The following is a 20,340-nucleotide window of genomic DNA, read 5'->3' as shown; positions in this document are numbered from 1 at the left end:
CCCCCCCAAAGCCCATGGATACCCCCGGTGCCACCGGGGACCCCCCAGCCAAGCGGGGACAGACAGACAGACACACAGACACACACACACAGACACACACACACACACACCCCTCCGCCCACGCGTGTCCCCGCTCCCCAGGGCTGGCCCCGCCCCCCGCCAGGCAGCGCGTGGTGATGGCGGCTCTGGCTCCGCCCCCTTGCCGAAGCCACGCCCCCTTGTCGAAGCCACGCCCTCTGTCGCGCCTTTCTCGCGGTCCTCCGGAAGGAGTGTCCGCTAGGGGGCGCCTTTACCGGCTGCCGCTCTGCGCCGCGCTCCCTTGCTCTGTTGGCGTCATTTCCGGGCGGCGCTGAGGCGGGCGGTGCGGTGAGGGGCCCGGTCGGAGCCGAGGTGGGGGAACGGCCCTGGGCCCCGTGTGCCGGGGGTGTGGGGGGCTCCGGAGGGACAGGGACCCCTGGGCCCCGTGTGCCGGGGGGTTTGGGGGGGGTTCTGGAGGAGCGGAGGCCCCTGGGCCCCGTGTGCTGGAGGTCTGGGCGGGCTCTGGAGGAGCGGAGGCCCCCGGGTTCGGTGTGCTGGGGTCTGGGGGGGCTCTGGAGGAGCAGAGAGCCCTGGGCCCCGTGTGAAGGGGGCCTGGGGGATGGTGTGGAGGAGCAGACCCCCCCGGTCCGGTTTGATGGGGGTCTGGGCGGGCTCCGGAGGGACAGAGGCCCCCGGGTTCGGTGTGCTGGGGTCTGGGAGGGCTCCGGAGGAGCAGAGAGCCCTGGGCCTGGTGTTTTGGGGGCCTGGGGGGGGGGCTCTGGAGGAGCAGAGGCCCCCGGGCGCGGTGTGCTGGGGGTCTGTGGTGGGACTCAGAGCCGGGAGCGGGGGAAGCAGACAGGGAGAAGGCCTGGGACCGGGCGGGTGGAGGGGGGGCTGGGGTTCGCTGGGCTGGCAGGCTGCGGAGTCCGAGGCAGGCTGGCGGAAGGGAGCCCGGGATCGCCCTGATCCCAGGAGGCCGTGTCCCCCCACGGACGATGGTTTTGCCTCTTCTCCCCCAGCCCTTGACTGGCAGCACCATGTCATCGGACTCCAGTAAGAAGAGGAAACCCAAAGTGATCCGCACGGATGGGGGCCCGCAGGAGGGCAAGCGGGGCAAGGCCGATGCCGACCAGGTAGGGCTGCCCACGTGCACGGGCAGAGCCTGCCTGCTACGATGGGGTGCTTGTGTCCTCCTGCCTTACTAAGGGCTGTTCTCACACCTGCTCTTTGTTGGCCTTATTCTCCCTCTTGGGAGGTTGTGGGACAGCTACCCCAGAGCTGAGCTGGCTCTCAGTGCCTCTGAAACTCCCGCTCTGAATTTTTGAACCCGTTTGCGGCTCCTTCAGGAAACACAGGGTCTGAAAGATCCCTCGGGGGTTTGCAGGTTGTCTTAAAACGCTCCCACAGGCATCAGGGTAACTGGGGTTCAGCCAAAGTGGGGATAAGGGTTGAAGTAATCACCTTCCCGGTTCATTCTCTGCAGTCACATAGGTACACCAGTGCAGGATGGGTACCAGTTTAAATTCGTAATAACTATATAAAAGACAGTCTGAACTTCCCAGACATTGTAACGCGTGGTGGTGTTTGCGTCTGGGATTGTTAACCGAGTCCTTTCCCGTGTGTGTAAAGTCTCCTCGGATGTGGGATTAACAGACAGAGCCAGGAATCGAGATGCAGCAGTTTGTTTCCCAGTGCCCTTTCCAGAGGAAGGAACGAGGTGCAGAAGGTGTTTTCTGCTGTTGCAGGACGTTAGGTACTACAGCGAGGAGTGCGAGGTGGATCTCCGTGACCCTATCAAAGACTACGAACTCTACAGAGAGACTTGCCAGGAGCTTCAGAGACTGATGGCAGAAATCCAGGAGCTGAAGAGCAGGGGCATCAAGGACAACGTAAGGAGAAGCCTCGGTGCTTGATTTAATGTGTTCTGCTCTTTGATGTTTTCCCTTAATTTGAGAGGAACGGGAGCAGAAGCCGTGACGTCTTCTGGGGAGTCAGGAAAATGGAACAGCCCCCCTTAAATAAAGTAAAATACGATTCAGCAGGGGCATTGATCTTAACTGAGCAGATATTATGCAGACCGAGTTCTTCTAAAGCATTTTTGGGCTCCTCATGGGGGGCTCCTGCGGGGAGGAATGGAGCCCCTGCTGACTGCAGTGGGGGTGGCCGGGCTCTCGCTGTCCCACAGAGGCCCGGCAGCCTCGGCTGTGGCCGGGGAAGGCTTGTGCTGCGACCACCCGCCCTGTCCTCTGCACAGCAGGGTCGCGCTTCAGGCTCAAACGCTTCTGTCCTACTGCTGAGAAAAATTGCTAGAGTGACCCCTGAGCACCCCCAGGTTATTTCCAGTGGGTGACCTGCGAGTCTGGCAGCGGGAGGTTCCCTCAGAAGCCCTGGTGACATTAATTGTGGCTCCTTAGCGACGTGCAGAGCCCCATTTGTGACAGGACTCGCAGGAAGTCCCTGCAGCAAAAGGATTTTGTGGCCAGAGTCGTCTTTCCTGCTTCTAACACCTCTCTCCCGCTGCTCAGGCTTTGGAGATCGATGAGCGGCGCATTCAGAGCTGTGTCCACTTCATGACCCTGAAGAAGCTCAACCGGTTGGCTCATATTCGGCTGAAGAAAGGGAGAGATCAAACCCACGAGGTACAGTGGGGTCGGGGAGTGACAAATACAGGCTGGGATTTAGTGGGATCAGAGACGGTGCCGTTTCGGTCTGGTCTGTGTATGGATGGGTGAGAGGAATTAAACATCAGCTGGGTTGTGGGTTTTGAGCTTGAGGTTTATCAGGAGACTACTGTGACGAGGGGGAGGGTGTAATTATAAGGAATGATGAAGGAGCGATGGCTGCTTCTGCCTCAAATGTGTCGGGGAGTCAGAAAGCTCTGTCTCAAGTCTGGTGTGCTGCAGGCCTGAGAAACGCGTACACGGTTGGCCCCAAAGCTCCTTACCCAGACTTTTCAGAGAGCTTTTCACAGTCTGTGAGCAACGCTCACTTTCGTTGTACCACCGAGGAACCTGAGGCACAGGGACGCGAGGGGACTCGGTCTGTGTGCCCCAGCAGGTCTGCCCTGTCCTGTGCCTCGTCCCCAAAACGTGCTGGAAGGGAGCAGCATCAGTTTGATGTCGTCATCGTTTGGCTTCCCAGCCCTTGAAAATGTCTTTTTTTCCCCCCGCAAAAAATTGTTGCGTACCTTAAACCCCACCATCCCTAACTGTTACGGTGTGGGGGGGTGTTGGCAACTCTCTCGCGGGGTGTGTTTGCTGGGAGGAAGGTAACAGAGCTTCATCCCCCGCTCTGCCCATGTCTCTGCTTCAGGCAAAGCAGAAGGTCGACGCGTATCACCTGCAGCTCCAGAACTTGCTCTATGAGGTGATGCACCTGCAGAAAGAGATCACCAAATGCCTGGAGTTCAAGTGAGTTTGGCTGGGGAGGAGAGAGCATGATGGTGTGTCTGAGATGGGGTGGAGGCCTCGAACATTTGGAATCTTTTGTCGCATCACCTGAGCCCGCTGTGGGAGGAGAGTGGCTCCAGGCGCCACCACGCAGGAGAGACCGAGTGTGCCAGACATGGGACACGGGGGAGGAGGCTCGTGTAGGGAGGAGGGAAGAAGGCATCTATTGTGATAGAGGGACAGTGGAAGAGAAAACAGGTAAATATAAAAGTCGTGGCCACAATGGTCTCTTCCAGGACTCTATATCAAGAGTTTTCTTCGAAAAGTCGAGCCCTCCGTCGTGCCTGTTGCATAGGCAGTGCTCCGAGCTGCTCCCCCCCGTGCGGGGCAGGTGTCTCCAGGAAAGGAAGGACCCTGTTGAGACCTTTCTGTCCTCTGCCGAGCTCTGCTGCCGTTCAGCTGGCTGATGCTGTGGGGTTTCGCGTAGCAGAGTGAAGCAGGGGCAAGGGGCGTTGGCATGGACCGCTCTCCTGTGAGACACGGTGGAGTTTGACCCTGCTGCACCATTTCCCACCCTTCCCCAATCTGATCCGTCTGTCCTTGCAGGTCAAAACATGAGGAGATCGAACTGGTGAGCCTGGAGGAGTTTTACAAAGAGGCCCCCCCTGAAATCAGCCGGCCTGCCGTCACCCTGTCTGAGCCCCACCAGCAGACCCTGGCTCGCCTGGACTGGGAGCTGGAGCAGCGCAAGAGGTGGGTCAGCGGCGTTTCGGTTTGGTGTCAGCAGCGTTTCGGTTCGGTGTCGGCCTGCTGTCCTCTTGACAGACCCCCAGAGTGAGCTGCACAGCTACTGGGTGAAACAAACGTGGGTGACAAAGGTTTTAACCCCCCCTTTGAAATAGTCAGCTTGGAACAAGTGACAGATTTGTTGCGTAACTGAGCCCTTGGTGCAGAGGATCGCTCTTTGTGTAGAGCTGGGCTTGGTAGGACCCTTGTTTCATGGATCGGGGAGTTTTCTTTTACCCGCTTGATGACGGAGAGCCCTGGGGAGCAGAGCAACCTCCAAAGCAGAGTGAGAGAAGCCCCGAGCCAGCCGCAGCCAGGTGATGACAGCAAGGCATCTTGGCTCTCCTGATAAACCCACTGAGGCAGTGAACGTCAGCACTGGCTCTTGGGTATCAAAGGAAGAAAATGAATTTTCTCACTTGATATTTCCCTGGTGTCTGCTTGGAGGCTCTTGCAGCAGGGAACGGGGACGCTGCCCCGCTGTAGGGGTGATATTGAAGCATGGGCGGTTATGTGCTTCCATCCAGAACCTGGTTCTGTGAGATGTGCCACGTAGGGCAAAGCCATCCCTGTTCTGTCTGCCACGCTGCGGCGCAAGGAGCAAAATGAAGCTGGCTTGGCTCGGTGACGCAGCCCCGGTGCTGCTGCCGTTCCTGCCTGTGCTCCTAACTCTCGCCACGGTGTGGAGCTGCCTGCACGGCGCTCGTCTCTGCCGCGCTGCCCTGCGACGGGCGCTGGTGTCCTGGCGCTGGCAGCCACCAGCTTGGCGCAGGCCCTGACCCCTGAGGTCCCTCAGCTGACACGGGCAGCCCAGGTGGTTCAGCTGCTCTGTCTGCTCTTGCCCTGTGCGAAAAGCAAACGTGATGCAACGTTCCTGTGTTTTGATAACGGCCAACAGCTTTTTGCAGCTGAGACCAGCCTTCTGGAAAGATCAGCCTGAACCTGACAGGAGGTGCTGCGTGGCTCTAGCGCCTCGTGCTTTGCCTCCCCCTTCACGTCACACCCGACTTCTTTTGCCTAGTGGAAGGTACCCGTTTGTGCTGCAGCCGGGATCCTCCGGATGGCTTTGCCTGCAGCGCACACTCGCAGAGGAGCGTTCAGCCTCGAGGTCTCTCGAGGGTTCTCCTTAAAAACAGTTGTTTACTGCAAACTGTGTAAGGGGCCAAGACGAATTGAGCCTGACCCGCGGTTGCACTGCGGGTGCTCTCGTCCGGTGGGGAGCAGGATCCTCTCTCCTGCTGGGCGAAAAGTTGCAGTCGGCAGCAATAAGGAGATGTAACGTGTTCTCTCCCAACAAGAGTGTATCCAGGGCTCGGAGGGTTGTGGTGAACTTGCATTTTCCTGGGCTTTCTACCCAGTTTCAGAGGAGCACTTGCTAGCGTAGCACGAGGTTAACTAAGGAGTTGATGTGGCATGAAGTGACTCTGGTGATACAAAGTGGAAAAGCCTCTTCGGGAGCTTAGCGAGGTTGGCAGGGCTCTGTCGGCATGGCTGCTGGCAGCAGAGGCGGGGGGGAGCAGATCTGCTGAGGGAAGATCCGGTTGCTGTCCCTTCTTGGAGCACAACCCAAGGCTGAGCTTCCACTTTCTCTCCCTGTTTTCCATCTCTAATCCATTCCTTTCTGCCTCCTCTTGCCTTTGGCATTAAGAGTTCTTCGTTTGTCACGATGTCTGAGCTCTCCTGGTTCCTGCAGTGACTTTTGTCAGGCCAGGAGAGCTGCGGCCCATGACCCAGGCAGGCTTTGTTGCTGTGATGTGTGGCAGTAACCAAATTCCCACCCCTAGGCTGGCAGAGAGGTACAAGGAGTGCCTGACCAGCAAGGAGAAGATCCTGAAGGAGATCGAGGTGAAGAAGGAATATCTGAGCAGCCTCCAGCCTCGACTCAACAGCATCATGCAGGTACTGGAGCTCTGCAGGAAGGGGAGAAATCCTTCGGGGCCGAGCTGAGTTCACACTCCGAGGGCTGTGTTAGGTGCAATGCCTGGGCTGATTCTGCTTTGGAGATATTTTGTTCCCAGCGTGGACGAGGGGCAGATCTGCCTCGTGCCGAGACTCCTCCGGAGTCTCCTTGTTTATGCGGCAATTCCTGCAGAACTGCGGGTGGAGGAGTCGTTAAATGGGCCTTTCCCTGGAGAGCAATACGCAGGTCCAGCCCCTTGTGATTGCCTGGGGAGGGAAGAATAGGAGAAGGAACTGGGTTATTTTCAGATCCGAAAGTTTTCCAGCAAAGGAGAGCTGCCAGCCCTTCCCTGGGGGCTCGCCGTGCCCGTGGCTGCCTTTAACCCTGCACCACGGCTGCTCTGCTGGTTTCCAGGCTCCCGCTTACCAGCTTGGGGTGAAGGAGGGAGTGAGGAGGGCACAGCGTTCTCTTCCCAGCGATGAAGGTTCCTGCTTTTCCCCCAGGCCTCCCTGCCCGTCCAGGAGTATCTCTTCATGCCTTTCGACCAGGCGCACAAACAGTACGAGACAGCCCGACACCTCCCGCCGCCTCTCTACGTCCTCTTCGTTCAAGCCAGTGCCTACGGTCAGGCCTGCGGTGAGCACCGAGGGGGGAGCGCAGGCCTCGGTGACACCGTGGGGGGGCTGTCACCAGCTTTGAGGGGTGGCAGCGCTCCCTCCGTGGGCCAGATTTCACTCCGAGCGCTGCTTTGGGGACACTTTGGGAGGTCTGTTTCGTCCCATCTGCTCTGCAGCCGGATTCTGCTGAGCCCAGAGCAGCAGGGCGACCCTGGGGCCAGCACAATGAGGCAGCAGGATTTGAAACCTTGTTTGCTCAGCTCCCTCGCTGGAAGAACTGCTTGGGAAGCTCGCTTCCCACCTCTGCCCCCCCTTCTCAAGGTCGGCAGGGACGTCCCTGCAGCCTGCGAGCCGGCTCGGTGCTGACGCGGCCTCCCGAGAGCTGTCACCCTGTGGGGTGGGTGCTATGTTGTGCCACCCGTGGGCGGTGGTGACTCCAGAGCAGGCGGTACCTCTGCCTGTCCTCGTGGAGGCCCTTTCCCAGCAGCTCACTGGAAAGCCCTCATCTCCTCAGGCAGCTTTGCATTTCGAGGGGCTTTCTGAAGCCTCCCTGAGTTGGGAGGGATTTCCCAGCAGGGCTCAGCATCCCCTGGGCTGTTCTGTCCGCATCGCCTGCACGGAGAGGGTTGTAGCATAGCGTGAGAGCTGCTGTCCCACCTGCTCTCACACCGCTCTGGGAGAGGGGCAGGCAGCAGAGGAGCATAGAAGGGCCGCACTGTGGCACTTGGCTGCACCAGGTCCCTGCTGTTGAGTTCTTGCAGCCCTTGTGACCCAGCTCCTCACTCCCTGCTTGTGCCAGCCAGACCCCAGCCCCTCTGGGCTCTTGGTAAAGATTTGGCCTTTACGGTTTCCAGGGACAGTCCCTCAAAGCCTAGCGTTTTCCCTCCTCTGACCCCAACCTACCCAGGAGATCCAGCCCTGCGGTGGCCCCATAGAGCCCTCTGGACAACTGCCACTTCCCACTGACCCTTCCTTTGAGCTTCCTCTGCCACGGAGCTCTTCCTCGTGCAGCTCTGCAGGGGGAACTTGCTGGGGCAGGGATATTTCTGACTGCTTTTCCCATACAGAAGTGGGGTTCGTAGCTTAGTTTTCATGTCTCCTCCATAGATAAGAAGCTTGTGGTGGCTATTGAAGGGAGCGTAGAAGAAGCCAAAGCCCTGTACAAGCCACCTGAGGACTCGCAGGGTGAGTTGGGGTGCTGTTGCCGCAGGCAGGCTGCCTGATGCTGTGCGTAGGCAGAGGAGTCGGGTAGAGAAGTGGATGGGTTCTGGGGTGGGTGCTGAAATGGCACGGTGCCTGGCGTCTGCCCAAAGTCCCTGGCAGCTGATCCCCTCTGTCCCCATGTCCTCCTTCCTGAGAGACGTTCACAGTTCCTCGTCTGTCGGAGCGTCCCCTAGCAGCGGGGATGTGTTCCTGTGTGTCTGCATCCTGCTAGGGCCCTGCTTTTGGGGGACGGTGATGTCTGGGGGAGCTGTGATCTGGGAGAAAGGGCTGGTAGTCCTTTCCCCCGGTTGGGGGAAAACTGCTGAGCCCTGGGTGGTCCCCGCTTACACCCCTCTCTTTGCACAGACGATGAAAGCGATTCTGACGCGGAGGAGGAGCAGACCACGGTAAGGGATGGCGTTGTCCCTTCCTGGGTCCTCTCCCAATGCCGTATTGTGGGCAAACGGATCTGTGCCTGCTAACTGGGAGGTGCTGGGCCTGAGCAGGTCTGGGAACTGGTCCCCACACGCTCAGTGTGTGTGGGTGCACTGATGTTAAATCCAGCTGTTTCTTGGGAGGAGAGAGGTACCATTTCCAGTTTCCTGTCCTGAATGCAGGAGAGCCAGGGTACAAATCTGCCCCGGTCACGTCCCACCACGCTCGCATCCCTTGCAGCTCTCCGGCTGGAGCTGTTCCACTTTGTATAAATAGCCTCAGGCTGGGGAGGCTGGCTGGAGACTGGCGTCCGGCATGGAGGGATCCATGTCCCTTCTGCCAAAAGCGTTGAGCTGAGGTCTGCACCGGGGGTGGCTCAGCGTTCCCTTGGTCCTACAGGTTGTACCTGCGGGATGTTGGGGAGAGGCTGGAGGCGCTGGCTGCCCCCCAGCATCGAAGCCCACAGGAGATCCACTCCCCAGCGGCAGCACCTGGGCTGTTGTAGTCAGGAAGAGTAAAGGGAAGGGCCTCAGCTTCTGCCCTCATGGTGGGGAAGCTTTTAGGGCCAGCAGGTCCTTGGTCCCATCTCGCAGGGGCAGGGACGCTCCCAGGAGCCGAAGGAACACCAGGAACTGGAGCTACTTTGTCCTCACCCAGCAGCAGGGCAAGGGTTTCCTGCTCCCCTCTCCCCAGGGCTACTCCGGCCATGGCGCTGGGGGGTTGGGGAACTCGACTGGAAGGAAAGAGCAGTGGGAGAGGAGGGTGGGGGCCATGGGTTGCCGAGGAGAGGGAGGAGAAGGGTCTGACAGCTCTGATTTGCCCTCCCCAGAAACGGCGCAGGCCCACCCTGGGCGTGCAGCTGGACGACAAGCGCAAGGAGATGCTCAAGCGGCACCCCTTGTCTGTCACTGTTGACCTGAAGTGCAAAGGTAAGCGGGGCCTGGTGGCCCTTGGCAGGGAGCACAAGGCACAAGGGTGTGTGATGGCAGGTCAGGGAGCAGCCTGTCTCCTCCATCCACTTGGGAGCTTTTCTCTTTTGGGGGGGGGTCTTGGATCTGACCCTGATCTAGCCTGGCAAACGTGATGGGGCGGCACTGGAGGCTGCCAGTTCCTCCCCATGTTGCCCCTCGGCCCCATTTGCTGTTGTCCTAGCAGGGGGGCACATATATCCCCCTCTGCAGAGCGCTCCGAGCTGGAGCAGACAGCAGTGTTGCCCCTTCTCTGTTGGCGCAGATGAGAATGTGCTTCACCTGACCTTCCACTACCTGATGAACCTCAACGTCATGACGGTGAAAGCCAAGGTGACCACTGCCGTCGAGATGACAACGGCCATCAGTGCCGGGTAAGGAGAGCCCCGGGGGCGCTGAGCCTGGAGCTCATCGGGCAGCGACCCCTCCGCTGGCCACCAACGCCCTGCCCTGGTGTCCTGCCCTGCTCTGTTCAAAGCGACCCGTTGGTGGAGCGGTGTAGTGCCAAGGGCAGCGTGTGGTGGCCGTGTCCCTGTGCCCAGTGGGCCGGGGCCACTCTCTGCCCGGTGAGTGAGGTTTTAACCTCGGTCCCTTATCCCGCCCTGCCTGGGGCACCTTAAGAGTCTTTGTGGAGAGGTGCAGTTTCAAAATGCTGTCTTGGCTTGTCCTTTGACAAAGCAGACCCCAAGAGATCCGTTTCTGTTCCGTATCTGCCTCCGGGGAGCGCTTTCAAGGTGATCCCCTCCTTTGCCCTGCGGTATCCTTCCCCTTAGCTCCAGGGCCCTGCCAGGCAGCAGCATCCTCCTCTTCCTCAGTCATGACAAGCCAGGAGCCAGGGAGGTTGGAAACCTCTTAGTGGTACCAGACCTGTCAGGAGCTGGAGGAGAACCTCTCCTCCTTGTCGCATTCAGTCGCCCTCTTGCAGCCGAACTGCTTTCCTTCTGCTGCAGCCTGTGCCTGGCAGCTCCCTTCACCCGCTTGCTCTGCAGGTCACCTTGTCTCAAGCGCTGGAGATGCGGCTGCTTCTCCCTGGGCTCCCCAGGGACGGCTGGAGCTTGATTTATGGGAGGATTGGCTGAAACGGCAGCTGAGGGAGCCTGCCCAGGGAGCTCCGATCAGCTGCCAGCGCTCCGGTGGCAATTCCCGGGCCACGAGAAGGTGCCTGAGGAAGAGGGAGGTGGGAGAAGCTGTGCCTGGGCTACCTGGAAGCAGCTGCTGCCTCCCAGCCTGTCCCATACGAGGCCTTCCAATCCTCTTGGGGTTCTTTTTGCCCTGTGGGTACCCAAAACCTTCTGTGACAGCAGTTAGAGTCTCTCCGCAGGGTTTCCGTGCAGGCTGCTCCCTCCCTCGCAGCTGCCCTTCCCTGTATTGCCCCAAACCAGTGAGGCTCTGACTTGAGCCAAACCCCGAATCCTACAGCACTTTATGCTCCGTCGGGCTTGTGAGTACAGTCAGACGTGAAGAATTTTATTCCATTAAGCAGAATTCCTCTGCTGAAGCTTGTTGGGTGGCAAACAGCTGTCAGGCCATGCCCTGCCTATGGCGGCGACGTTTTCTCCACGTGCGTCAGCAGGTTTTGGAGTTAATGCACTGGAGTGAGCAGCTGCCTGGGAAACCGGGAGCTGCTGCCCTGTGATTTTTATGTTCTTCGCAGCCAGGGAGGAGACAGATCTCCTTTCGGAGCGGAACTAGGGGAAAGCCACTCTGGTCTTGAAACCTAACTCATGGAACTCGTAATCCCCTTCTCTGGGCTCAGAACCTGTTAGTGGCCGCCCCAGAGAGACATGGAGCCCAGGCCGCTGCTGACTGATTTCTTCCCTCCTGGCAGTGACCTGCTGTCCCCAGACTCCCTCCTGAACTGCCTTTATCCAGGAGACCACGGGAGGAAAACGCCCAACCCAGCCAACCAGTTCCAGTTTGATAAAGTGGGGTGAGTCCGGCTCTGGGACAGCTTTGTCCGGGCGGTTGGTGCGAGCATCCCGGCACGGCACGTCCCTCCCCGGCTTGTCAGGGAGAGCTCGGTGGCTGGGCAGCCGGTGTCCTGCCAGTTGGCATGGGGTGGGCTCACCGGGTATGACTTGGGGTGCAGTGCTCCCTCGGCCTGGGTGGTGGGGGAACAGGGACGGGGGGAATTGCTCTGGGGTGACGTAACCTTCCTCATTGTCCCCACAGCATCCTGACCTTGAGCGACTACGTGACAGAGCTGGGACACCCCTATGTGTGGGTGCAGAAGCTGGGCGGCCTGCATTTCCCCAAGGATCAGCCTCAGGCATGTCACACCTCCTTCCCTCTTCCCCCAGAATGTCAAGCTGGGGTTTGGGGAGGTTTTGGGGACAGTTGTCCAGTCCTGTCCCCTCAGACCAGCACCAGCCCTGCCAAACCATGGCGCACACTTGGCTGCGCCAACGTGTTTTATTTCCTGTGTGTGATAGTCTAAGCCCTGTTACGGGCACCGAGCGGCGACTCAAGCACGTACCTGTCTCCATGGCTGGGTGGGGTGACTCCTGGAGCATGGGGTCACCAGTGGGGTCCCCCAGGCTGGCGTTGATGGTGGTGGTCCCTCCTGCCCACAGCACACGGTCACTGCGGACAACTCGCTGAGCGCCAGCCACATGGAGCTGACGGTGAAGCTCCTGCGGACGAGGCTGCAGTCCCGCCTGGCTCTCCACAAGCAGTTTGCGTCGCTCGGTGAGTGCCTGGCTCCCCACGCCGTGCCTGGGGACAGGGGGTGCAGTAGGAGGGTCGTCTTGCACAGGAGCTGGCTGATGTCACCTTTAACGGTGCTACAGATCTGCAGTGCCGCTTTCAGCATTCCCAGCGGTGGTAGCAGAGCTCCGAGGGATGCCCTGTTTTGGGTAGGAGAGGGAGGCTGTGCCTCCTCCCGATGCCCAGCACCACTTTGGGACTGACCATTCCTGCGCTGGGAACCGATTTGGGCCATGGTGGGAGGTGAACCACACACCCATGCATGTTGTGTGCCTGTTGAGCAGGCCAGGGCGTGCGCCGCAGAGGCTGCGAGCTCCAGTGGGATTGCAGCCCAGGCCTCCACTGCTCCTCTCTGGGCACCCCACGAAGGTGTCGGAAGGATAACGATGTCCCCAGGTCCTGGTTTTGCTGCGACCTGGAGCATCTCCCCTGCTGCTGCAAGACAGTGACAGCTCTGTCCCCAGCCCTGCCCTGCTCAGGTGGCCTTGTCCTTGGTTTCAGAGCACGGTGTTGTGCCGGTCTCCAGCGAGTGCCAGCACCTCTTCCCTGCCAAGATTGTCTCGCGCCTGGTGAAGTGGGCTGCCATTCCCTACGAAGATTACGCGGTAGGTGCCGAATCCGAAGCCGTATCCCTCCCGTCTCCCGTGCGGCGCCGGCAGCTGCTCACTCTCTTGTCTCTCCTCGCAGGAGCTCCCTTACACTAAAGATGTGATAGAGGCCGGCTTGGCTGAAGACACTCACCTCTACTACATGGCCCTGATAGAAAGGGGGACAGGTAGGCACGTGTCCTTCCCCTGGCAGCTGCTAAGTCCCTCACCAGAACCCCCAGGGTTGGAGGCCCCGTGGGCTGCGGGTGACGTTTCTTCCCTGCCCAGCCAAGCTCCAGGCTGCCGTGGTCCTCAACCCCGGTTACTCCACGCTGCCGCCCGTCTTCAGCCTGTGCCTGAACTGGAAAGGAGAGCGAACCAGCAGCAACGACGACAACATTCGGGTAACTCAGGGCAGGGGGGGAGAGGAGGTTGGATAACTGCTGGCTTTTTGGGGGTGTTCCCAGCGGCTCTGTGTCCATGAGAAGCGAGCCGTTGGGGTGAGCTGGTGGCCGGGCAGCTCAGGACAGACCTGTGAGACCTGCTGGATGCAGCAAGGGAGGGCAGAGCAGAGACCCAAGCCTGCGCTGTACTGATCCCTCTGCCTCTGCTAGGCCATGGAGAGCGAGGTCAACGTGAACTACAAGGAGCTGTGGGGACCCAAACCAGGCTACCAGCTCCTCACCAACCAGCTGCAGCGTCTCTGCATGGTGCTGGATGTCTATCTGGAGACAGAACCCCACGACACCAGCGTGGAGGGGCCCAAGGAGTTTCCCCAGGAGAAGATGTGTCTGCGCTTGGTCAGGTGAGAGACCGTGGGGTACCCTGGGGCGGTGAGTTGCTGGCAGGGACCCTGGTGGCACTGCTGTCTTCCTGCAGCCTCCTTGAAGCCTCTCCTTTAGCTGCCTGTGGGGATCGGCTCCCCACAGCTGGGCAGTACCCCGGGACTGGGCCCTTTCCGTGGGCTTCCTGACTCCCGTGGGTCAGTGTCTCCCTCTTCTCCTCTTCCAGGGGGCCCATGCGCCTGAAGCCCTTCAAGTTCAACTACCCTCAGGGGTTCTTCAGCCATCGCTGAGCGCCACCGGGCTCTCCTGCCTGGGCGTCGCTGTGGGATGGGCCTCGTCCCCATCTCACCATTCCAGTTTCTTTTCCGGGGTTTTGGGTTTCGTTTGAAGGTTTTGTAGTCGAAGGGATTAAATGCTGAACTGAAGCAAAAGCGTTTGCGTGCCCTGTCTGCGCGGAGGGCTGTGATGGGGGCTATGGGGGGGCTGCGGCAAGCCCTGTCCCGTGTCTCTGGCAGGCATCTGGCTGCGGGTACGTCCCCTGCCCCCCCTCCCCACCGCGGGGCCTCGGGACCGCGGAACTGAGATGGCTAAAAACTGAGATGGCTAAAAATAGCCCCTTTCCTGAGTCTGCACTGCAGCCCTGGCCTCTCCCTGCCTGTACTGGCTGCCAGCCAGCTGACTCGGCACAAACCCCCTGCAACGAGGAGCAGGGGGGGCCCTTCGCCGCTTCCCTGGGCTTGGGGTGGGAATCCCAGCACCCCAGCTTGGTGGGGGGGAAGTTGGGATGTGCCCCCTCTCCCCTCTGCGGTTCCTGTCCCACAGCCAGGGTGGCAGAGTTGGGCTCCATCCCCATTCCCAAGGTCATCCTCCTGTCTCCTGGGGAGGTTTCTTCCCCCAGGAAGGCTGACAGACCCTCTCAGTGCTGCAGCGCTCGGGTGACACCAGGCCCTACCAGCCCCCCCGGAAGCCATGCTTTAAAAACAGAAGGAAGGCGAAACCCAAACCACTAAAATCTTTTGCAGAGCGGGGGGGGGGGGGGGGGGGGGGGGGGGGGGGGCTGGCCCTGTTTCCAGCCCCTGCGCAGGCAGGGGTGGTGCGGGCAGCCCCCCCAGCCACGGAGTCCTTTGTACCTGCCCTGGGGTGGGCAGGAAAGCCCTGTGTCAGCTCCCCAGCTCTGGTGACAGATCCCAGCGCCCCCCTCCCTCCAAGGCCAGGCTTTCCTGCCTGCCTTCATCATCTCTTCCTCCTCCCGCCCCCCCCCCAGACAGGAGCCCAGCAGAGCCAAGGTGTCTCTGTAAGCACTTTATTTGGTTATTGCACAGAAAGCAAACAACAGTGAGCTGAGGTTCCTAGTGCACGTGTGCCTGGGAGCGTTCCTCCAGCGCCCAGCCTCTTCCGCTGAAGCCGGCTGCAGCCTGGGTCACCGCTCGGAGGGACAGTCCTCACCCCCAGGTCAGGGAAAGACCCCCCCGGGACCCCGCCAGCCCCCATCCCAAGCAGCTAGAGCTCTGCGTTGCACTCATCCATCGATTGCACATACATTAAATAAATGCACTTATTGGAGAAGGGCGGTCGGTTCCCCCGGGGTCTCTTCTCCTCGGCTATAATTCAAGTGTTTAAGTGTGGCGCTCGGCGTATATCACATTCTGCTAGGGAAGCTATCGGCCAAACCGCCGGGGCAGGGCTGCGTCTCTCACACGGACATATTGCTAAGGTAAAGCCTGGCCTGGCGGGGGGTCCCCACCCCGGGCCCGGCCGTCGGAGGGGAGCGGAGCAGCTCCCATGCCCAGAGGTGCTCTGCGGCGCCCGGGGCTCCGCTCACTTCTTCTCCGCGGCAGGTGCCGGCTCCGGGGCTTTGCCCTCCTTGCTGGAGGGGGCCTCGGCCTTGGGGGGCTCTTTACTGCCTTTGGGCTCATCTTTGGGTTTTGCTTGAGCTTTGGGCTCCTCCACCTTCTCCTTCTTGGGCTCCTCCACCTTCTCCTCAGCCTTTGGCTTCTCGGCCTCCTTCGCAGCCACTTTACTGACCTCCTGCTGAGCTTTTGGTGGAGCCTCCTTCTCCTTTCCTTCTTCTGCAGGTTTGGGGCTCGGCTTGGTGGTCTCCTTCACCTGTGGGGCGGGAGGCTCTGCCGCAGCAGCTGCCTTCTCTTTGGGCTTTTCCTCCACCTTAGCCGGGATATCTTTCTTGGGAGCTTCCTCTTTCCTGCCCTCCTCGGCTCTGGGCTCGGAGGGAGCCTTCACCTCCTTGGGCTGTGCGTCCTTCACAGGGGCTTTCGGCCCCTTTGGAGGGGATGGGGTGGGCTCCTTGGCAGGGGCCGCTTCCTTCTGCGGAGACTTGGCCTCCTCCTTCAGAGGAGATTTTACTTTCTCAGGGGACTTCACGGTTGGAGTCTTGGCCTCCTCCTTTGAGGGGGTTGGGGGTTTCTCAGGGGACTTCACAGCTGGGGTCTTGGCCTCCTCTTTAGAGGGGGTTGGGGGTTTCTCTGGGGATTTGACAGGTGGAGTTTTGACCTCTTTTGAGGGGGGTGTAGGTTTCTCTGGGGACTTCACAGCTGGGGTCTTGGCCTCCTCTTTTGAGGGGGTCGGGGGCTTCTCTGGGGACTTCACAGCTGGGGTCTTGGCCTCCTCTTTTGAGGGGGTCGGGGGCTTCTCTGGGGACTTCACAGCTGGGGTCTTGGCCTCCTCCTTTGAGGGGGTTGGGGCCTTCTCTGGGGATTTGACAGCTGGGGTCTTGGCCTCCTCTTTTGAGGGGGTCGGGGGCTTCTCTGGGGACTTCACCGCTGGGCTCTTGGCCTCTTCTTTTGCGGGGGTTGGGGGTTTCTCTGGAGACTTCACCGCTGGGCTCTTGGCCTCTTCTTTTGTAGGGGTTGGGGGTTTCTCTGGAGACTTCACCGCTGGGCTCTTGGCTTCTTCTTTTGTGGGGGTTGGGGGTTTCTCTGGAGACTTCACCGCTGGGCTCTTGGCCTCTTCTTTTGTGGGGGTTGGGGGTTTCTCCGGAGACTTCACTGCTGGGCTCTTGGCCTCCTCCTTTGAGGGGGTCGGGGGTTTCTCTGGAGACTTCACCACTGGGCTCTTGGCCTCCTCCTTTGAGGGGGTTGGGGGCTTCTCTGGGGATTTGACAGTTGGGGTCTTGGCCTCCTCTTTTGAGGGGGGTGAAGGTTTCTCTGGAGACTTCACCACTGGGCTCTTGGCCTCCTCTTTTGAGGGGGTCGGGGGCTTTTCAGGGGACTTGACAGCGGGGGTTTTGGCCTCCTCTTTTGAGGGGGACTCAGGTTTCTCTGGGGACTTGGCCTCCTCTTTTGCAGGAGACTTGGCCTCCTCTTCTTCACCCTCTGCTTCAGCTTTCTCCTCTTCAGCCTCTTTCTCAGCCTCATCCTCCTCTGTGACCTCCTCAGTCACCTGGATTTCCTCTGTCTGCTCCTCCACAATCACCGTCTCCTTCTCTGACTTTTCCACCACCTTGATCTTCTCCTCACTCTTCACCTTGATGTCGGTGGTGATGCTGGGAGCCTTGGGGACCACCTCAGGGAAGGAGATCATCCCAAAGCCAGACTCGATCCGATATTCCTCCCCTTCCAAGAGCTTTCTGCCAGGAAGAGACCAGGGCAGGGCAGTCAGTGATTGCTTCTCACCTCCTCCCATGACCAGAAGCTTCCAGCCATGCCCTGCACCTCCATCTCCCTCCTTGCCCAGCTTTTTGAGATGTTGGCTGCTCCTTCCTGCTCCTTCACCCTGGATGTGCAGATTTCCTCACCCTTCCCTCTGCAAGCCATGCTCTGTGCTGGGCCTCCCAGTTGGACATTGCCCACCACAATCTTGGGATGGAAATGTCCCTTTCTCACAGAGGAGGGCCCAGGTGTCACTAGAGGCTGGCTGAGACCCTCCCACCTTCCCCACCCCATACCTATAGGCAGCAATTTCAATGTCCAGGGCCATTTTGACGTTGAGCAGATCCTGGTACTCCCGGAGCTGAGCTGCCATCTCCCACTTGGCGTTCCTCAGCTCACTGTCAAGCTGCTGGATGGTTTCCTATGGGCAGACAGAACAAGTAGTAACACGGGGGGGCCAGCTCCAAGGAGCAAGGGGACACAGAGCACCCCTAAACAGTCCCCTGGGGTGCACTCACAGAGAGGTCTGTGGCCAGAGGCTGTTTCAGTGTGCCCAGGTCCCTTTGGGGAGCTGCCAGGAGCTCTATGCCACCTCAGCTGAGCTGCACTGCGGCCAGCCGAGCCCCCGGTCCCCTGCAGGCACAAGCTGTAGGAACGTTTCTAGGACTTGGGTGAGTCTGGTGGCCACCAAACCCCAGTCTGAGGCTGATGGGGCATCACCCTGGGGACAGGGTTGCAGTCCATGGCCACCGCATTACACAGCAGCTCCCAACTCTGGGTCCCTGGGCACGGTTCAGTGGTGTCTTTGGCAGCTTAAAGTCAGGCAGAGACGTGGGTGAGGGACACAACAGTCTGAATGCAACCTCAGGCTCTGGGTACCTGATCACCAGGAGCTGGGGAAGGCCCCTGTGTCATTTACGGCTGGTCATCCCCATCTCTGAAGCCGAAGCACCAGTGCTGCTCCTCCTTAGCAACTGGATGGTCCCTCCCCACCAAAGGACAGGGCTGGGACACTGCCCACTGCGGCACGTTACCTGGTAGGACAGGACGTCTGCATGATGGCGCTCTTCAGAGTCCTGTCTCTGCCTCTCCAGTGACTCCTGGGTCCCTTTGAGGGCTTCGAGCTCGGTGGTCTTGGACTGGAGCTGGCGGCGGTACTCGGAGATCTCCTCCTGGGCCAAGCGGATGGCATCCGTGTTCACCTTGGCAACCTCCGAGAGCTTGTCCAGCCTCACTGCAACAGGGGAACGGAGAAGCTGCAGGGAGGGTGGGAGGGAAGCAGGGGGGCTGCGGCCTCCCCTTTTTGGGGAGCCTCCCATCCCTCTGTGCTCATTCAATGCTGGGGGAGGTGAAGGTGCCCAGGCGGGTCAAGCTCGGTGGGTCTTTTCGCCATCCTGGACTTTTTCCAGGACAACCCCAGGCTGCAAACCTCCCTCTCCCATCACCTCCTGCCACGGCCCCATGCCCTAAGGAGCTGCCTGCTCCCTGGGGACACCGCCGTGCCGTGCCCCGCTCCAGCCAGACGCATCGTCCTGGGGTGAGGCGGGGGGGTGTGTGTGTGTGGGGGGGGGTGGTGTTTGCCGCAGTGCCTCGAAGCCACCCCGGGGGACGTGGGCGGGACACGCGGGACAGAGACCGCTGCTCGGGGCAGCCTCCGCCCCGGGGGCACAGGGCGCCCGTGGGTGCCGCGCCCGCCGCTGTCCAGGGTGCTGACCGGCCTCTGTCCGTGGTGCTGAACCCCGCCCGCAGACGCCCGGCGCACCTATGGGTGCTGAGCCCCGGGGTGCCGATCCTTCCCCCCCCCCCCCCCCCGGTACCGTAGTGCCGCACCCACAGCGCGGCAGGGACACTCCCTGCTCCCCCCGGGGCGGGGGGGCTGCGGCACCCCCCGCACTGCGCTGCCATCCCCTCCCTGCAGCGCACCCCAAACACGCCTGGCCTCGCTCCAGGGGCGGGCACCGGGGCCGCACCCCGCAGCGCTACGGAGGGTCCGGCACCCCGAAAGTTTTCGGGGTGCCGGGGCAGTGACCGTACCACCCTACCACCCTCACCGAAACGCACTGTGAGGCGGTGGGGGGGAGCCCACCGGGGAGCTGGAGGCAGGGGTGGGGGTTACCATAATGCCCTCCTAGAGCACAGTATCTATGGGGGGCTCCCTGCACCCCCTAGGGTGGGGTACCCTAATGGTGTCCCAGAGCACCGTATACATGGGGGGCTCCCCGCTCCCCCCGGGGTAGGGTTACCCTGACACCCTCCCAAGCACAGTATATCTGGGGGATCCTCGCCCCCCCGGGGCGGGGTTGCCCTGACTCCCTCCCTGCCCCGGGCACGCAGCCGGGTCCCCGTAGCCCGGGGGAAGGGGGGGACGGGGGCTGCCGGCCGAGCCCTCCACGGGGCGTGGCGGGACACACACACACGCACACTCACCGCGGAACCACTCCTCGGCCTGCAGGGTGCTGCGGACAGCCGTGCCCTCCAGCTGGGCGCGTAGGTCGCGGAGGGCGGCGGTGACACCGGGGCGCAGAGCGGCGGGGGGCTCGGCGGGGGGCTCGGGGCGGGCCACTCGTAGCAGCGCACCCACCTCGGCCCGGTGCTGCTTCCGCAGCAGCTCCGCCTCCTCCCGCAGGGCTCGGGCTCGCTCCTCCAGCGGTCCCCGCGCCCGTTCCGCCTGCGCGGAGCGCTGAGCCAACCCGCGGGCCGCCGCTTCCAGCTCGGTTCTCTGCCGGGCCTCTTCTTCCAGCCGCCCCCGGAGAGCGGCCACGTCTTCGGCGAGGCGCGATCGTTCCAACCGCAGCTGCCCCTTCTCGGCGCCCAGCCGCAGGACGGTCCCACGCATGTCGCGCAACTCCCGCGCGTACAGCTCGCCCATGGCCGAGCGCCCCGCCTGCTGCTGCCGCAGCGCCGCCGCCTCCGCCGCCAGCGCCCGGTTCTGCTGCTCCAGCGCCCGAACCCGTTCGATGTACCCGGCGAAACGATCGTTCAGCACCTGCAGCAGCTCTTTCTCGTTCCGCGCCCGCGGTTCACCGTTCAGCGAATCCAGGCTCTCGGTGGAGGAAGCGGCCGCGCTGCCGCCGCCCCCTCCCCGAGCTCGCCCCACCGGTCCCGGCCACGAGTGGAAGCCGCTGGAGGTGGCGGAGCGCGGGGCGGCGCGGCCCGGTTCCTTGCGGAGCCCCCCCGGGGGGCCCAGCAGCGTCTCCAGCATCAGGCTCATGGTGACCCCGGTCCTCGCTGCGGCACCGCTGCCGCCGCCGCCCGTTTTATAGGGCTCGGCGCGGCCGCTCCGCCCCGCCACCGCCGACGGGGATGGGCACCGGCACCGCCCCGCGCCGCCGCCGCAGCCC

At 61.4% G+C, this 20,340-nt stretch overlaps 2 protein-coding genes across 2 annotated transcripts; one reads left to right on the top strand and one right to left on the bottom strand.

The window, feature by feature from the left end:
* Positions 1-261: 261 nt before the first annotated feature.
* On the top strand, positions 262-13,825 carry THOC5 (THO complex subunit 5). The gene is made up of 20 exons (XM_075769420.1): positions 262-366; positions 1,038-1,151; positions 1,764-1,907; positions 2,544-2,657; positions 3,331-3,428; positions 4,014-4,160; positions 5,978-6,092; positions 6,597-6,729; positions 7,818-7,895; positions 8,280-8,320; positions 9,178-9,277; positions 9,582-9,690; positions 11,145-11,246; positions 11,489-11,585; positions 11,890-12,004; positions 12,524-12,627; positions 12,710-12,797; positions 12,898-13,013; positions 13,224-13,414; positions 13,621-13,825. Exons 2-20 carry the CDS (start codon positions 1,056-1,058, stop codon positions 13,682-13,684), a joined length of 2,052 nt encoding a protein of 683 aa, XP_075625535.1. The 5' UTR covers positions 262-366; positions 1,038-1,055; the 3' UTR covers positions 13,685-13,825.
* An 863-nt stretch (positions 13,826-14,688) lies between these two features.
* Positions 14,689-20,293, bottom strand: NEFH (neurofilament heavy chain). Its single transcript, XM_075769634.1, has 4 exons — positions 19,427-20,293; positions 18,034-18,233; positions 17,296-17,420; positions 14,689-16,977 (listed from the first exon to the last, which is right to left on the bottom strand). Exons 1-4 carry the CDS (start codon positions 20,208-20,210, stop codon positions 15,213-15,215), a joined length of 2,874 nt encoding a protein of 957 aa, XP_075625749.1. The 5' UTR covers positions 20,211-20,293; the 3' UTR covers positions 14,689-15,212.
* Between the last annotated feature and the right edge of the window lie 47 nt (positions 20,294-20,340).

This window comes from Balearica regulorum, chromosome 17, assembly GCF_011004875.1.
Source record: "Balearica regulorum gibbericeps isolate bBalReg1 chromosome 17, bBalReg1.pri, whole genome shotgun sequence".
NCBI classification, from domain to species: Eukaryota; Metazoa; Chordata; class Aves; order Gruiformes; family Gruidae; genus Balearica; species Balearica regulorum.
This window is presented reverse-complemented; position numbering and strand designations above follow the sequence as displayed.

Coding starts and splice junctions, on each gene's coding strand:
- THOC5 (XM_075769420.1), top strand. CDS start 1,056: ATGTCATCGGACTCCAGTAAGAAGAGGAAACCCAAAGTGATCCGCACG. Junction 3,429..4,013: donor ACCAAATGCCTGGAGTTCAA/GTGAGTTTGGCT, acceptor CTGTCCTTGCAG/GTCAAAACATGAGGAGATCG. Junction 11,586..11,889: donor TCCCCAAGGATCAGCCTCAG/GCATGTCACACC, acceptor TCCTGCCCACAG/CACACGGTCACTGCGGACAA.
- NEFH (XM_075769634.1), bottom strand. CDS start 20,210: ATGAGCCTGATGCTGGAGACGCTGCTGGGCCCCCCGGGGGGGCTCCGC. Junction 17,421..18,033: donor CAGACGTCCTGTCCTACCAG/GTAACGTGCCGC, acceptor GTCTGCCCATAG/GAAACCATCCAGCAGCTTGA. Junction 16,978..17,295: donor ATTGAAATTGCTGCCTATAG/GTATGGGGTGGG, acceptor TCTTCCTGGCAG/AAAGCTCTTGGAAGGGGAGG.